Source organism: Plecotus auritus (assembly GCF_963455305.1).
Source record: "Plecotus auritus genome assembly, chromosome: 7".
Lineage (NCBI taxonomy): Eukaryota > Metazoa > Chordata > Mammalia > Chiroptera > Vespertilionidae > Plecotus > Plecotus auritus.
The window spans coordinates 45,928,424-45,944,526 of NC_137774.1; the positions used below are offsets into that span (position 1 = coordinate 45,928,424).

At 40.9% G+C, this 16,103-nt stretch overlaps 1 protein-coding gene across 4 annotated transcripts in view; it reads right to left on the bottom strand.

Moving 5' to 3' along the window:
- Nucleotides 1–16,103, bottom strand: part of MYH10 (myosin heavy chain 10) — a 141,407-nt gene that overhangs the window by 86,436 nt on the left and 38,868 nt on the right. For 2 of the 4 annotated variants that reach the window (XM_080678791.1, XM_080678789.1), the window contains exons 5-6: nucleotides 5,179–5,281; nucleotides 4,534–4,563 (exon numbers count right to left, since the gene is read on the bottom strand). In XM_080678791.1, coding sequence (XP_080534917.1) covers nucleotides 4,534–4,563; nucleotides 5,179–5,281 — 133 coding nt within the window. The remainder of the gene's footprint in view (nucleotides 1–4,533; nucleotides 4,564–5,178; nucleotides 5,282–16,103) is intronic. The other 2 variants (XM_080678792.1, XM_080678790.1) reach the window with 1 other exon arrangement.

A 16,103-nucleotide genomic window follows, 5' to 3' on the forward strand; every position in this document is an offset into this window, starting at 1 on the left:
GAGAGAATCACACACACAAGAAGGAAAAGAATCAATAAGCTTGATCCAAAGAATTCTTGTAGCCATGCCTAGGGAATATTAAAATGGAATATGCAACACTTGTATTGCCTCCCAAGTTAGGAAAACATTTAAAGGTGGATTACTTCTTAAAGTATTTTCATTATGGTTTTATTTGGCAGAATAGTGTGTAATTTTGAGGAACCTATTCTAATTCCTTCATCTAACAGATGTTTGGTGTTGTAAAAGGTAATGCCCCACTTATGAAAAGTCGGTTTTTTCTAACAGTTTCTACATTCTGATTATACATTCTAAGTGAGGTAAAAGGATTCAAGAGCCCAAACAACTATCGCAGAGCCAGCATATGAGGGCTTCTGTAGGATGTTAGTTAGCCATAGGCACACCGCTGAAAATTGCTGGCTTATAGTAATTGACTATTCCCTGCACCTAGCTCAATCAGTAATGAGTCATTATGATGCACCAGGATTATTTGCTGAGTAAATGTATAATCAGAGATCCTAGAACATTCTAGTAGCATTTGGGGAAGGGATGGTGGTGAGCTAAAGGTGGTGACAAGAGTTGGGTAAGGGTCCCTGTAGTCACGGAAGTAGCTGTAGACCTTGGCACTTCTATGTCCCTATTGGGGCCACTACAGTGATAGCGCTGTGGTATTACTTCTGTCCTGATGGATTTGTGGCTTCAGTGAGACCAGGCAAAGACCTCAAAAACTCATGAATGAATCACAAAAAACTTGACACAAAACATACAAAAATGGTCTTACATTAAGAAATTACCACTAAATTTGATCATTTCTGTGTTGAGCAATTTCATATTTAAACAGTGCCAAGATCTCTCAACCAAATGACAAAGCCACTTGTAAACCATAGGGAAGTGACTAAGTGTTACCCTCTTCTGCTAGACTGGATGGGCAGTGTCCCTTATTTCTATTCAATATAAGGAGAAGTGTTGTTTGGGAATGTGGAAAACAGCTACATTAGCTATTGAAATTATTTTTTAAATTCTAAGTGTTTAGAATTGTTTGGTTTAAAGATTGACCAATGGTGATGAAAACCCTGTTTATTTACATAGTGTATAATATACACTTGCTATATGATAGAGGATGAGTTTAAATTGGTAAAAACTATATACCCCTTTCAAAATTTCAGTTCGGCCATCAAGGGGACTCAGGCTGAGCCATCCTGCACCTGCAGGCTGAGAGGGCAAAGGCGTGGTGTCACACAGACCACAGGAGGAGGGGTGAAACGAGGTGGCAGCAACTAGTCACAACGTTGAGAAATAGACTCTAATCACACTGGCAGGTCTAATTTCTGTACTTGCTGGCTATTACCTTGTGTCTTAGTTCAAGGCCGTTTAGACCAGTAAATGTAATGGTAGCCCGAGCTGCTGCCTGGCTTTGGGACAGGTGAGCGGGCTTGATGGATCACTCTTAGGGAATGGTCAAGTTTTAGAAACTGGTTGTTTTTTTTTTTAAAATATATTTTATTAATTTTTTACAGAGAGGAAGAGAGAGGAGAGGGATAGAGAGCTAGAAACATTGATGAGAGAGAAACATCGAACAGCTGCCTCCTGCACACCCCCTACTGGGGATGTGCCCGCAACCAAGGTACGTGCCCTTGACCGGAATCGAACCTGGGACCTTTCAGTCCGCAGGCCGAGGCTCTATCCACTGAGCCAAACCGGTTTCAGCTGAAACTGGTTGTTTTTAAACCTTCTCTGAAACTGTGCTGAGCTCGGCCTCTGGTGTGGCACTGAACACCATGCAGGCTCTGAGGCCTGTGACAGTGACGGATGACGAGGGAAGAGGGTGTGGAAACTACTTTCAGTTGGCTGGGGGGCAAAGCCAAATAAGATGTAATTTTATTATAAAAACTATATCAAAAGTTTATAGGTAAATGTTTATTTAACGTTTACTTAAATTCTGTGAGCTAAATTTTAAAAATTGATGTCATGTATTTGTTCATGTTTCTGTAAGTTTCAAAGGCACATATAAAAAGTACTGAACACTTCGCACTGCCACAATAGCTACAATAAAGACAATGAGAGTGCTGGTGAGGATAGAGAAACTGGCACCCTTCTAAACTGCTGGTGAAAATGTACAAAAAATGGTACAGTCGCTTTGAAAAATAGTTTGGCAATTCTTCAAAATGTTAAACAGAAAGTTACCACAACTCACCAATTCCACTCCTAGGCATACACCCAAGAGAACTGAAAATCTATGTCCACACAAAACTTGTATGCAAATGCTCAGTGCAGCATTATTCACAATGGCCCCCAAATGGAAACAACCCAAATGTCCATCAACTGATGAATGGATTAACGAAATATGACATATTTAATATAATGGAATTTTATTCAGCCAGAAAAAGGACTTGAATATTTATACATGCTACAGCATGAATGAACCTTGAAAACATTGTGTGAAAGAACAGTTACAGAGAACCACGTATTATATGATTCCATTCATATAAAATATCCAGAACAGGCAAATTCTTTGAGACAAAGTATTTTAGTGCTTTCCAGTGGCTGGGAGGAAATGGAAGGTGACTCCGAATAGGTACGGAGCTTCATTTTGGAGTGATGAAAATGTTCTAAAATTAACTGCAGTGACAATTACATATCCTTTAAAAAACTGGACAGTATACTTTAAATGAGTGAATGTTATGGTACATGAATTAAACCTCAATAAATGAAGCTGATTTTTAATAAGCAAATAGACAAATAATAATAGACTCACAAAATCAGGAGCCTAGAAATTGTACTAATGATAAAATGCTAGAAATTTATACAAATGGTTCCTGGGAACCTGAGTAAGTTTTGCCTATGAAGTTCATCAATGTAAATTAACAAACCAGTGATATCAAGCCAAAAGAAACACTGACTTGTGAAGTACAGACTTTCAACATTATAATTGTTACTTTATGGCAGTCACCCTCAAAATGGGGCATGGAAATCACAAATAGGGGCACCCCAGGAGGGGGAAGGGAGTGTGTACAGAGAAGTAATTACTTGCTAGGACCCTCTCCAGGCTGTACCCATTCCCTACTACTCATGAGTAGCTCATATTCCTTAAGTGGGCTGGGGAAGAAAAATTAATAGAGAACCAGTGTTCTCATGTTTCTAAAAACATAATCGTAGCTACTCCTTGACTAGACTACTATGAAATAAACTTGGGAAAAGCAGCCTTGATGATGCTGTGCACAGGAAATCCATGCAGGAAGACATGCAAATCAACGACAGCAAAGCGCGGCCTAGAGAAGCGGTTGCCTTCTTTGGGAGAACTTGCTACCCAGGGATTGATTGACTTAAAGTAAAATCTAGGGGGAGGCATGCTACTCACATACAACAGGGATCCACTCGATAGTTTAAAATGACATCGAAACAAAATGTAAACAATGATTTATGTTTCCCATAGAGGGCTGGCAAACCTAAATCTGTACTTCATTTAAGTAGGGATCTAAGTACTTATTAAAAGGACAAAAGCTGGTTTCTGGTCTAGTGGTTCCTTCTTTAAGTATCCTATAGGATGATGATTATTTCATTAACCCTCCAGTTTGTCTGAATGGTCTGGTCTGCAGCTAAAAGAGCTGAAGGGCACCATAGGCCTTCAGAGGTATAGTACAGCTTTGAGATGTGAGAATTTCTTACAATTTTAAGGAAGACATATGAAAATCTTAGTACCTGTGACTATTCCTTTATTTCTATTCTATTCTGTTTAGAATAGAAACTTGACAGTTTCTTTATAGTAATAGTTGATTTCCATAACTCGATACCCTTTCTTGCTTTATATTAGCTTTGTAGCATTATGTTTGTGGGAGACAGACAAATCAAGACCATTTCCATGCTAGGAAGGGTTACGACCGAGGATGGATGTCCCATTCTGCCTGAGGCACTGGCTCAGCTCTGCCCTCCCCTCATCCCTGGGGCAGCAAGTGCTCCAGTTTGCAGTGTGTTCACTGCTCTGCTCTGTGGAGCTAAAAAGGTGGCATCTGATAGCTGGGAAGATCAACACTCCTCCAAGACATGCCACAGATAAAAAATTCTAATTTTATAAAATATAAGTAGACATTTAGGTTAAAACACATATGGCCATAAAATTTTAACAGATTTGAAATTTGTTAACCTCAAAGGTACCACCTTTAAAGTTGCAGCCCCAGATTCAAAATGTAATATATGGCAAAAGGCCAGGCCTCCATGTGTTTAAGAAGCATTAATATAATTCCACCTAGTACTTGGCATATGAAACCCTGAGGTTCTAGGCTTCATAAATGAGGGATTCAATGTCATGATAAAAGCGTAATTACTAAAATTCATCTAGAAAACAAATTTAAAGCAAAACGGCATGCTGCTTCTGATGAAAAGAACAAGCCTCTAAGCAACAAATTTTCAAAATCAAAATGTTCTTCATTAATAGATTTCACTCAGAACTAACGGTATTTGTTTCTAGTAGAGACTCAATCTAAAGACAAAAATTAGTGTGAACACTCAAGACTAAGAAGCATAAAGAAAAGCACTTGCCTGGTGTTTCACGGGTTTAGGCGATTCCTGCTGCTCATTACAAAGAGACAAATGCAAATGTTAGCAAGAGTGGTTCTCCCTTCGCAGTAAGCCACCTCCAAGCGCCCAGTCCCTGCAGTTAGAGCTGGGAGGGCTGGGGTGGCTGGCATTCTTTCAGGCCACATTAACTAACAGTTTTGCTATCTACAAATTAAGGATAGAGGACATTTACATCCTTACCCCTTTTCTATCTCCAATTCTTCCTAAATTTCTAGCCTCCCCTCAAGCTGCTGTGGGCAGTAGCAACCGGCTGCTCTGCAAGGTTCAGAAAGAACTGCCTAAAATATTTGAGGCTCTTCTTTTGGTGGAAAATAAGTTTTCATAGGCACTGCTCATCGATTTTTAACTGTTCTCACCAAATCTTTGCAAGAAATGAGGCTTCAAAGCCACAGCCATGATTCCAGTTTCCCATTAGAATGACTAGTTAACAGCCATTTCCTGATCACCGGCTCCCTTTTAAGTGAAGGAGAGTTGTTGGGTCGGGTGGGGGGGACAAGGGAGCTGTCAGAGAGCAGCACACTGGGTAGACCCGCTTCCTCAGTGGTTCTGAAATTATGGAAGAATAAATTTAAGATTTAAAACAACAGCCACAGAGCAGGAACTTACAGGAATATTATGGTCCTTTCGGCCTTTGTGTGAGGAAGCGACGTGAGCAAGGTACTGGATGACCTTCTTGGTGTTCTCCGTCTTCCCAGCACCCGACTCGCCCCTGGAAGAGACAGTAACATAGGCCGCCTTGAAGGAAGCACAGCACACATTCCAAAATTATACTCAACAAGTTAAACTGAGCGGAAACAAGAATTAGAAAAAAGAAGATAAGTAGAGGAAAAAGCCTATCAGCAGTAGTTAGCAAATTATTGTTTTTAAATGGTATTAAATTAACCCAAATCTTTTTTGGTAAGGGGCCACAGGAAAATGCTCACAGCACTTTTTGTTCTTGGCACAAGGGTTCTGGCATGGAAGTGAAATTTATGAGAATGCTTGTGAAGAAATTCCTTAGAACCAGAAACATACCCAGCACAAGAGATGGAATTCCTAAAACAATGAAATGAAGGTAATTTAATCTGAAGGAACTGAGGGGAATTAGGGGTGCCCACTGATTACTGACATTCGTCTCCTAAACCAGCCAAAGCTTTCTGAGCTCATCCCTCATCACAGGTGAATGATGGTTCTCCCCCGGTACCAGTACACAGCACACAGCACCGTGCACCTCTCAGCTCACACCTTCAGAGATTGCTGCCTCCCACACTGGATGCATGTGGCAAGGGCCATGGCTCCGTGCATTTGTTTACTTGTATGTGTTTATTTGTGTTGCTTCTTTTGAATCTACATAGCCTTGTGTAGTGTCGATACACAATTTGTAGAGAAACTGAATAAATAATATGATTTTTGTTATGAAGGAGGTGGGACAAATGCCATCACACTTTATATGATTTATATATTCAAACAAGGCTGGCGCATTCTGCTTATTTCTACTCAGTGCTAAGCTTGAAAGTCAGGTAAAAGTTGCTAGCATGCAGTGACACGTGAACTGGGGTCTCTCTGCTCTAATATTTAAGGCTCCCTAGGACATAATCAAAGCAAACCTACCTTGACAATCAAAATCTCAATTTAAACAAAAATGTAAAATTTAATATATATACTAGTAATTAGATTATTTTTAAAAAACCAAACTCAAAAATGTTATTTGACACATTGCCAACTAAGAATCCTGTTGTATCTAAGGCATGAAAAATCTATTTTTTTCAACAAACCTTGACCCATTCTTGGCTGTACTATGAACTATCCACAACTTAAATTTTTCAGGAGGTTTACTGGTTGCATTATCTTCTTAACTCTCTGTACCCAGATACCCACAATCTCAACCACAGAGGGGGTGACCAACTAGTGTATGGCTTTGAGTAAGGCTATTATCTTTTCTGGGCATCAGCATCACCATCTGTAAAGTATAGGAATAGGATTAGATCCTTTCTAGCTCCAAGATTCGATAATTCTAGATATAACTTACTTATTACTTTATGAGAATATATTAATCACCATCTGTTGTTATATTAAAATTCATCCCCTTCTTTGTTTTGCCATGTAGGAGTTTTAAATCTTAGGTACTCAAATTTATTAACTTTCTTGTAAGGTTTCTTTCTGCCTGTAGTCACAGTACAGGCTTTTTCTGCACCAAATTACGTCCATCTATATACTCATTGAAAAATAAAATCCATATTTTTCTTGATTTCAGAGAGGAAGGAAGAGAGAGAGAGAGAAGCAGTAAAACAGAAAGAGAAACATCAATGATAAGAGAGAATCACTGATCAGCTGCCTCCTGTACAACCCACACTGGGGATGGAGCCTGCAACCTGGGCATGTGCCCTGACCGGGAATCAAACTGTGACCTCCTGGTTCATGGGTTGATGCTCAACCACTGAGCAACACCAGCTTTGCTGTATTCTCATTTTTAATTAACTATATTAAATCCATCTGTATTTTCTTCCAGAAGTCTGATGGTTTCAGTTTTTATAACTAAATCTTTAATCAACCTGAAAAAATAATTTATGGTTGGAGGTAAAGATTTAAACTAATTCCCCCCCAATGACTCAACCTATATCCCAATATCAATGGTTCACAAAGACATTAATTCTCCAGTGATATGAAATATTATCTTTATCTTATACTCACTTCTTACACATATGGCTTATTCCAAAGCCGGTACCATATTGCAGTCATTTTGAAATATGACTAATCAAAGTACACATAATTTTTCTTCGTAAAAAAACACACAAATCAAGTCGTCTCTGGGGTTTGTTCTGTCAGATAAATTTCAAATAATTTGTTCTGCTATGCCTCCCTATCTCCTGCTCCCACAAATAAACAGGTGGAATTTTGAATTAAATAATAATATTAATATATATGCTATTTTTAGGAGAAATGATGTTTTCATCTCTGTCTCTCAGGTAACTGTATTTTTCTAAGTTCATAACAAGCAAGGACCATTTGTCTTATTCATCTTTAAAATCATAGTGCCTAGCATAGTAAGTGCCATTGAATACAGGTCCTATGCATGTTTTGTTAAGTTTACTCCTAGGCTCTTTAAAAATATTTTTTGTTCCTGTCATTAATGTCCTTTCATCACCATTCTATTTTCTACCTGGCTACCACTGGTACATAGGAAGGTAATAATTTTCATTCATTCATTCCACAAATATTTACAAGTCTACTTCTATGTGTAGGGCATCCTTCTCAGTGCTAGAGATGTAGCTGTGAAAAAAATGCATGTCCTTATGGAGCTCAAGTTTAGGAGAAGAGACAGAAAATAAGCAAGAAAAGTAAGATGATTACAGGATGTGAGGAATGCTACAAAGGCTGAGGATCCGGGAAGAGCTTCCTGAAAGATGAGCCGGAACTAGCAAGTGAAGAGCTGGGGCAGAGTGTTCAGGCAGATGGAAAGACAAACATAAAAGCCCTGCCGGGATGGTGTGGCTCAGTGGTTGAGGATCAACCTATGAACCAGGAGGTTACAGTTTGATTCCCGGTCAGGGCACATGCCAGGGTTGCGGGCTTGATTCTCAGTAGGGGGTCTGCAGGAGGCAGCCAATTGATGATTCTGTCTCATCAATGATGTTTCTATCTCTCTCCCTCTCCCTTCCTCTCTGAAAGCAATAAAAACGTTTTTGGTTTTTAAAAGCCTCAAAGCAGGAAAAAGCTTGGTATATTCTAGGAACCAGCAGCCCGTGTGTAGGATTTGATGTAACTAACCAGCAAGGCAGAGAACAGCAGGAGACACTGATGATGTAGGAACAGGGTGGATGTATGCACCCAGGAGTCAGGGAAAAGAATGTGGGTTTTACTCAAGTATAATTTCTTAGTAGCTATGGTAGAGGTGTTCTCTGTTTTGTTCTTAACTTTATTCAACATACTTAGTGTTTCAAGGTTAATCATGACGTTGGCTGTCGGTTTCAAACATAATGTTTATTATGCTGAGCAATGAGCCTCTCATTTGACCAATGATGACTTGTTTGGTACAGAGTTATGACTGGGGCTTTTCAGCTCCGTTTGCCTCTGGTTTCTCAGCGAACCCCTCTCACCTGGACATGCTTCAGTTTGTCCTTAAAGCACTCTCTCCCTCCCATCACACCTCCTGGGCTGTTTATTAGCATAAACGCAACCGTTTATGAACTCTGCTACATTTCACACACTTCAGTTTAAGGTAACTTTGCTGTAAAAAATGTTTCAAAGTTGGATGTATTCAACACTTGCCTGCTGAGTTACCAAGAGGGGGAGATGATGAGCCTTACATCCTCCATCTTAACAGGGGACAGACAACAGCCTCTGCTGTGTAAGGTGGTTGTGAAGAAAAAGTACCGTCTATCTAACGCACATAATTAGCATTCAATAATCATTACTGTTACTGGCCCTGAAACTGTTCATCTATCATACAAGAGGTCATTTGAATGACTAAACTCTAAATTACTCCCTGAATCGATAGTGTAAGAGTGTGGCTCTGGTGTCAAAGTGACCCACCTGGATTCAAATCCCACCTACCACTTCCTGGCTATGGGGCTTCGGGCAAGTTACTGAGCTCTTTGACCCACAGTTTATCTGCTTTATAAAGAGATAGTTATTTTCTAGGACTGAGAGAATGCATGTAGGAGCCTAGCACTGCACCTGGCCAAGTCTCTCAATAAATGGCTGTAGTTGTAGTAATAGCTATTATGATGATCAATAATGATGATGATAAATATATTAACAGAAATTTTATAAAAGCCTTTGATTTGACTATGAAAGAGATGGAGGATCAAAGGAATACAATTCTTGGAAAAGATTTTTTAAAAAGGGCAATGGCACATCTGTCCCATATGGAAGCAAAGAAAATAAAGCCGCTTGAACAAAAGTCACAGGGAAAGGGAACCAAACAGATAGCTCAGCAGACTTTTCTTGAAGAAAATGAGAAGAATTCTGAGAGGAGAACAACAGGATGAAATCTCAAAGAGAAGGAGGACAAAGGGAATCTGACCTCATTTCCACCAACAACACACGGTCTGCTGACCCAGGAGTTCTGTGCTGTAGTGACTGCTTGTTTCTATGCTGGTCTCCTGCTTCAAGGGCAAGGTTAACAGAACAAAACAAGGAGCCTGCTGGGTGGGTTGCCCTGTGTCTGCTGCAGTGCTTCCGGACATAAAAGATCAGGAATTTCTAATCTGAAGGTATTTGTGTTTTCTAGAAAGGTCTATGGCTTTCTCTGGCTCCTCAAAAGGATGTGCAATTCAAAACAAAAGCTTAAAAACCAAGAAGCAGTAAAGGAGATCATTAATAAATGATCAGTTCTAGGATCTTCCTTGGATTCCCTCTAGACTAGGGGTGTTTCCCCAATGAGAAACCCCTTTCTCAGATCTTCACTAGTTCTGTTTTTATTCTCGCTGGCTATTTATAACATTCAATTCAGTCTATAGCTTCAAAAACACCCTTTGCCTGAAGTTCTTGCTTTAGATGATCTCAATTTGAAAAACAACATATATATTATTCAATCTGTAATAATAAAAGTGTAATATGCTAATTAGACTGGACGTCCTTCCGGATGATCTTCTGGACAAAGCCGGGGCTGCAAGGGAAGGCTGGGTCTGGGGTGCCTGGCGGCTGGAGGGAAACCTGGGTCCTGGGTGCCAGAGGCAGCCAGGGGAAGGAAGGCCTACTCTTGCACGAATTTCGTGCATCGGGCCTCTAGTACTAGTATATATATAAAAGATTAGTCAATTTCTTATAGTTTCAAAACTGTTAGAAAGTAGTCTACTAGGAAGAGCAGACATTTTATGGTCAAGGTAGGCTTGGCTGGGGCAGGGGGCAGGGGTGGGCTAGAAGAGGTCAATGGGGGGAAGAAAGGGAACATATGTAATACTTTCAACAATAAAGACTTTTTTAAAAAAAGAGGCTTGTGTTCAAGTTTTCCACCACACATGTAAATTTAACAGGGGAGTTGCAAAGATTAATGGAGATATTTACAAAGTCAGTTCCTTGGCAGATTTGCCTAGAACATTTTAAACTTAGAATTCCAAGTTGTAGGAATTGACAGGTCTGCTCCAACCACGAAGACAAGAGGAGAAACAGTCCAGAGATGGAAGACGCTGACGACGCCTTGCCACGCCAGCAGTCAGCAGCTGTGCGACGCAGCAGGTTGCCTAGGACCAAACCAGAGAGGGTCGGACCTGCATTGCCACCATGTGCCCACCATCCAGATATCATTGCTGACATGTACACATAAGGAACTGTTTGACATTGAAACGGGGACTCAGAACTGTTGGACATTGAAATTGGGACTCAAAGATTTTTTGTTATTATATGTTTACTTCTAGTCTGCAGAGGCAAGATTTTTTGGGGAAAAAAATAGATACAGAGGCAAAGAAGCATTGAACAGACTGTCAAACTACAGCGGGAAGGCAGAGGAGGTTGGGGGGGCGGCTGTAAGAGATCAACCGAAGGACTTGTACGCATGCATATAAGCATAACCAATGGATAAAAAACACTGGGGGGGGGGGCATGTAAAGGCATGTACTGGGGGGAAGGGGAGGCCGGGGGAAGGCCAATGGGGGAAAAAAAAAAAGGAGACATATGTATTACTATTTGTAATACTTCAAACAATTAAAAAAAAAAAAAGAATTCCAAGTTGTTTTGCATACTCTCCCCCCCTCCCTCGCTCCCCCCAAGTAAGACACAGCTACAATAACCTAAAAATTCCTACAGTTGAAACTTGAGGACAGCTAACAGAGTCCTAGAAAAGCAAATTGAGGTCTAAAAAAGGTGGCTGTCTGGCCTAGGTCACAGAGCTAGTTCACGGTAGAGTTGGGACAAGAAAGAATTCCAGATTCCTATCTGACAACATAACATTTCAACTACACCACACTGTTGCCTTGGCTTTTTTTTTAAGACTTAAATTTTTTAAATAGCAGTTTTAGGTTTATAACACAATTGAGTTCCTGTTGCTCCAGCCTCACCAGCACTTGTTGCCAATGTTTCAGATTTCATCCGTTCTGGTAGGTGTGTAGTGATGATGATACAGGATGTGAAACATCTCCTCATATGCTCTTTTGCCATCTGTATATCTTCTTTGGTGAGGAGTCTGACTGTTGAATTTTAAGAGTTCTTTGGACACTTGGATAACAGTCTTTTATGAGATGTTATCTTTTGCACATATTTTCTCCCAATCTGTGGCTTACCTTCTCATTGTCTTGCCTATGTCTTTGGCAGAGCAGTTTTTAATTTTAATGAAGTCCAGCTTATCAATTATTTCTTTCCCGGATCGTGTCTTTGGTGTTGTATGTAAAAAGGCATCTAGGTTTTGTCCTACGTTACCTTCTAGGCGTTTTATAGTTCTATCTTTTACATGTAGGTCTATGATCCATTTTGAGCTTATTTTTGTGAAGGGTGTAAGATCTGGGTCTAGATTCATTTTTTGTTGTTACTGCCTCATTTGTTAAAGTGACTACCTTTGCTCCGTTGCCTTTGATTCTTTGTCAAAGATCAGTTGACCTACATTTATAGGGCCTATTTCTAGGTTGCCTTAGCTATTTAATCAATTCTATTGAATCAATTATCTTAACATTTTTAAGGCATGTTTCTCATAGCAAGAATCAACTGTTCTAAATCCAAGTTGGGTTGGTCATCACCATTTAGTGTAATATTTGTATATAATAGATAAAATTCCTTAACAAAAGAAATCTATTGTCACATCCTGATAGAACGCTGAAGTAACCATTGTTTTACAATTGTTGCATTATATTTAAATACATTTTATAGGAAAAAAAAACTTGAGTTAACCAGAAGTTATTCATAAATGTAAACCAAATTCTTTAAAAGGGGGGCTTAGACAACAAAGTCTAAGTGTGAATTTTAATTCTAATGAGAAGGCAAGTCAGCACGAGGTTTATCCTCTTAACAGGATTTCACTTCCAATTAGATGGAGGGCGTGTGGGAAAGACTGCTCTCTGAGGATAAAGGAAATCCTGAGTGTCTTCACCAAAGACGTGTCAGGATACTAGACTAGACTAAGACTTCCTTAGGTGGGAGCTCACACTGCCTCCCTGAGTCTGCAAAAATAAAGGCTGGTTGGGGAGTTGTAGGCAGATGAGGCCAGAGGGTAAATTACATGCTCATCATTTTGGGGAGAAAAAGTAAACTACAGAGTAAATGACTAAAAAAACAAAACTTAAACGGAAGGAAATGTTGCTTCCAATTGTATTTTTTCTTTATGATACAATGCAAACATAGATACTTAGTATAAAATAACTATTAAATAAACGTGACTGAACAATTATTCTTATACAGAAAGTTCATTAGGTTGGCTGTGTACTAAATTTAAGAAGACCCATTCTTGGAGTTCTTCATGTGGTAGGTTCTCAAAGGCACCAAGGAACATATAATATTTTCTTAAACATAGGATACTTTGCTTCACATTTTCCTGTTTCTCAATTCACAATGTAGCTTATAATAGAAATATGAAAAGCTGTTATTAACTATCATAACTAGAGGTATCTAAAAATTAAGAAAATGTGGCGATGCTAAAAAAAGTGAGAGGCGGGATTTGCTGGAAGTACTGGGGTGATGGTGATAGTAATGTTTTCTATTTTGATAGGGATTTTGGTTACTTAAATAACTCAGCACATGTACACTTAAGATGTATGCATTTTTTTAAAAAATATATTTTATTGATATTTCACAGAGAGGAAGGGAGAGGGATAGAGAGCTAGAAACATCGATGAGAGAGAAACATCGATCAGCTGCCTCCTGCACACCTCCCACTGAGGATGTGCCCGCAACCAAGGTATATGCCCTTGACCGGAATCGAACCCGGGACCTTTCAGTCCGCAGGCCGACGCTCTATCCACTGAGCCAAACCGGTTTCGGCAGATGTATGCATTTTATTACATGTAAATTGTCTCAAAAGTTAAAGATGCAAATTCTGGACTTTAGTAACTGTTATATATGCTGACATTATTCAAGGGGAAATGTACTGACATGCATCAAATTAAGGGATTAATAGTTCACCAAAGTGGTAAAAAAAACTTAAACTGAAAACATCTGAACAATCAGCAACCACAGAAAGAAACATTCCCTAACCTTAAGCAGAGCCTCCTGAAAATACAGCCACCACTGACCCCACCCCAGGCAGTTGCCTGATGGGAAAAGACTGACCCTTAGCACCAAGCAGTGTAAATTCAGCTGTCTATTAACATCACAAAGCTGAATAGGCCCCTCCATACTTTCCCCAGAAAGCCCTAATCTTCCTACTCTCCCCTTTTTGCTTAAGTTTAGTACCGTTTATAAGCCTTTTATTTCTGGCTATTCAGCAATTTACTCATCACATGCATATGTAAAGAAACTTTGTCTGTTATCAGTTAATTTTCAGACCCTCCAAACTCTGGACCCAAGTTGGAAAAGTTAGTTTTCCTCCCAATTCAAATAAAAATAGATTAGTGGATGGATAAAAGAATGAACATGTTAATATATATATATAATAAAGCAAGTACAGAACAATATTAATGGTAGAATGTAGGTGGTCGATATATGGGTCTTAACTGCAGCTTTATGTAAAAATATAAATAAGATGTTCAGAAAAGTTGAAAGAAAAAAGGAAAAGAGAGGGAGGGAAAGAAAAACAAAACAGACATGGCACTTGATGATTGCTACTTTGTGCTCAAGAGGTAGCCAGCTGCTAGAGAGACTTACCCTCATACCCAAGCCTATTAATTGATGACAGACATCAGTCTAAAATGGAAATAACCATCTAATTACAAGTGCTGGTGCCTGTAATGGTCACTCTGGTGCTGAAAGTAAATTAGTATCCACTGACCTCTTGTTAGTCAAACAGCAGTCATTCTCTCCCCAAGTGTTTCCTGCTGCCAGACATTCCAAAGTCATCAGCAAAGGTCATCCAAGCTCCCACCCCCGCTTCCCCCCCAATCAAAGAGAGTGGATGCCCTGCACCTGACTCCCTGCTCTGTCTGCAGGGTTACCGACTGCAGCCCTGCAGATGGGCAACACAGCTCTGTTCCTCCCTTGCTCACCCGCACAGAAATATGCAGCTCCCTATGCTCGGTTCCTGGAGAGTTTCGGTGACTAGATGCTGGCTGCAGCTTTTTTAACTCATGCTGTATAACAAAGAATTTGGCTGGTCTTTGTCCCTGGTTCCTGGGAGGGAGCTTCTAAGTCCTTGGAATGTCTTTGCTATTCACGTGGGCCCTGACAGTTTATGCTGACGAGGTGACTCATAGTGGGCACCTAGATCACTCCAGGATGGGAACTGGCCAAGCTGAAAGACCAAAAGGGTGATTAGAGGTTTGGGCTGCTGGACCACATGATATCAGCCAGATATCCTGGGAGGGGAGGGGGCTGGAGAGTGAATTCAACCCTGTGGCCAGTGATTCAATTCATCACACCGACATATGAATCCCAATAAAAACTCTGGACTTGGACACTTAGGTGAGCTTCCTGGTTGGTGACAGGCAAGGGTGTGCTGGGCAGGAAGTGTCCAGAAGACATGGAGGCTGTGTCTCTGGGAGCCTCTGAAGGGTAGTGGCAACCCCCAAATTTGTGTTACTTTGTCAGAAGTCCCCAGGGCTTGGGAGCCCCTGAGCTTGTGGCTGGTGTCTATAGTGCAGGCACCATGTGGGAAGTCAGTGTCAGAACTGCAATGTAACAGATACTTTTTAAAAGACATCTGCATATATGCATAACCCATGGACACAGACTACAGAGTGGTGAAGGCCTGGGGCAGGGGGTGGGCAGTTGCCAAGTCCCACTCCTCATGTGAATGACATCCTGGACCTGGCAACGTGACACCCTCAACTCCAATGACCTCCTTCTACTCTCTTCAGTTACCCACTCCTGCTGCCACAGGTGCTACCATCTCACCTTGTGTGGCCACACTGCCTACTCTTTCTGCCTGACACTCCAACATCCCCAAGATTATCTGTTCCACTTCATCAAGACCTCTAGACCATGGATGCATCTACTTCCTCCCTCTCAACTCCCTCCTCTTTGCCCACTTCCCATGGTCCATTGAGATCGTTTCTCTTGCCAATATCCCCAATTCCTATGCTCCACTGTCGCCCATTTACACCCACTTGCAAAAACTGGGATTGTCCCACCTTTGGTGGATGGGATCTGGTTTCATTCCACACACTCATGGTGGCTAAGCAATGGCCCCAACTGTCTCCCACCTTGCTGTGTCCACTCCCTTTGGCCATGTCTCCACACGGACCCTGGCCCTGGCCCTGTGTCTTGCTTGGGAATGGGACAGTGGTACATGTGACACAAGCAGAAACCTGGACTTTGGTTTCACACGGGCTCTCACGCTGCTCCTGGAACCCTGCCACCAGGTTAAACCAGGGCTAGCCAGCTGCAGACCTAGGGGACACATGGAGGAGAAACCACAGCACCCAGCAGGTGACTGCAGACACAGGAGTGAGCCCCACCTGGGACCGCTCAGCCCGGCTAGGATCAGCAGACCTGCCCAGCTGAGCCCAACCCAATCCCTGGGAAAACGGTTT